The 1,814-nt window shown below is 47.6% G+C and overlaps 1 protein-coding gene across 1 annotated transcript; it reads left to right on the top strand.

The window, feature by feature from the left end:
- On the top strand, nucleotides 1–1,468 carry LOC127629218 (cholesterol 25-hydroxylase-like protein 2). Its single transcript, XM_052106346.1, has one exon. The coding sequence runs from the start codon at nucleotides 111–113 to the stop codon at nucleotides 981–983; it is 873 nt and encodes a 290-aa protein (XP_051962306.1). The 5' UTR covers nucleotides 1–110; the 3' UTR covers nucleotides 984–1,468.
- The last annotated feature ends 346 nt before the right edge of the window (nucleotides 1,469–1,814 follow it).

The following is a 1,814-nucleotide window of genomic DNA, read 5'->3' as shown; positions in this document are numbered from 1 at the left end:
CTCACAACCGGTCACTGCCAGCATCCTCACCCCACTGCAGGCGTAACAGCAGCTGGCTGTTGCATCAATAACACATAGCTAGTGATCTCAGTGGTGTGTGTTCAGGCAGTATGCACATGGAGCCATTGAGCAGCGTGCTGGACGTTAGTAACGAATCCTGGGATCTGTCCGAGCGCTCCGTGCTGCAGCCCATATGGAATTATCTTCAGCAGAACCACAAGAGCAGCTTGCGCTCGCCGCTGTTTCCTGTCATCCTCTCAGTGTCGATGTACCTGGCTCTGGTGTTGTTCTACACCTTGTTGGATCTTCAGGCTCCCACCTGGCCCTCCATCCGCCGCTATCAGATCCATCATGACCATTCTGTCACCTGGTCCAACATCGGCACCACATTGGCTCTCACCACATACAACCATCTGCTCTGCATCTTCCCCGCCGCCGTGGCCCAGTGGCTTTGGCGACCGCCTGTGCCGTTGCCCCGTGAGGCACCTACACTCACTGCTTTCCTGCTGGGCATTGTGGGGTGCATGGTGGTGTTTGACTTCCAGTACTACTTGTGGCACCTTCTGCATCATCGCGTGGGCTGGCTGTATCGAACCTTTCATGCTGTCCACCACCAGTACCGCCAGCCCTTCAGCCTGGTTACACAGTACCTGTCTGCCTGGGAGCTGTTCAGCGTTGGATTCTGGACCACGGTGGATCCCTTGCTGCTCCAGTGCCACTGTCTTACCGCCTGGGCGTTCATGCTTTTCAACATCTGGGTGTCTACAGAAGACCACTGTGGGTATGACTTTCCTTGGGCCATGCACCGCCTGGTTCCCTTTGGCCTCTGGGGGGGAGCTCTGCGACACGATGCTCACCATCAGCAGCCGGGTACTAACTTTGCCCCTTTCTTTGCGCACTGGGACTGGCTGGGGGGCACCGCTACCATGCCTGCCCCTACGAAGACAAAAACACATCGAGAAAGGGATGAAAAGGAAGCCTGAGGCTCTTTTTAACTCACTCTCTTTTCCCTTTCACACTCTCGCTCTGCCTCTTAATCATCTCTTGATAATCTCTCACTTTGCTCTTTTACGCCTTCTCGCCTTACCCTATCTCGCACCTTCCCCAACCTTATCAGTTACATCTTTTCCAAGTTCTCCATTTAATTTCTTCGAAACTACAAATCAAGTGTCTTACTAACAAACAAGTAGCGGAAAAGCTGAGCTGAACATTCTGAATGGAAGCATCTCAGTCCTCTGTTTTTGTTTGTTTGTTTTTTTGAATGTATAAATGGTCTTTTCTTGCAAATTGATATACATTTTTCTAAAACCTCTCTTTTGGCCAATTGATGGAGGTTTTGTGGGATATCTCAGGTTACTAGTTTTGGCCTTTTTTGTAGAAATGTTGATATTTTGTGTGTTCAAAATGGCTTGAATTCCTATGCTTTTTATTGTATTTTGACACTTTTCTCTAAACTTGGGTCAATAAAATGCTCTGGTGTTTGTTAAGTGTTGTGTTTTGGAAAGTAGCCCACCTTGCATTCTCTGTAGCTCTCTGTAGAGTATAAAATGTGTTGATATGCACTTGAGTATTCTTTGAAACTGGATTCCACTTAATTCCATTGACAAAATAGCACTGACCGTTATATTCATTAGAGAAGAGGAGTATATGAAGTAACACTGTGTGAACCCACAGACACATTGGCTAACACTGTTGGCTCATAGTGATTGATAGAAATCTCTAAGACTGCACTCACAGAAGGTACTGTTTGTGCAAATCAGAATAGTTCACCCAAATATAAAACACATGCTCACATAGTTCCAAACCCGTATGAC

Source organism: Xyrauchen texanus, chromosome 35, assembly GCF_025860055.1.
Source record: "Xyrauchen texanus isolate HMW12.3.18 chromosome 35, RBS_HiC_50CHRs, whole genome shotgun sequence".
Lineage (NCBI taxonomy): Eukaryota > Metazoa > Chordata > Actinopteri > Cypriniformes > Catostomidae > Xyrauchen > Xyrauchen texanus.
The sequence above is the reverse complement of the archived record's forward strand: the minus strand, read 5'-3'. Positions and strand labels throughout refer to the sequence as shown.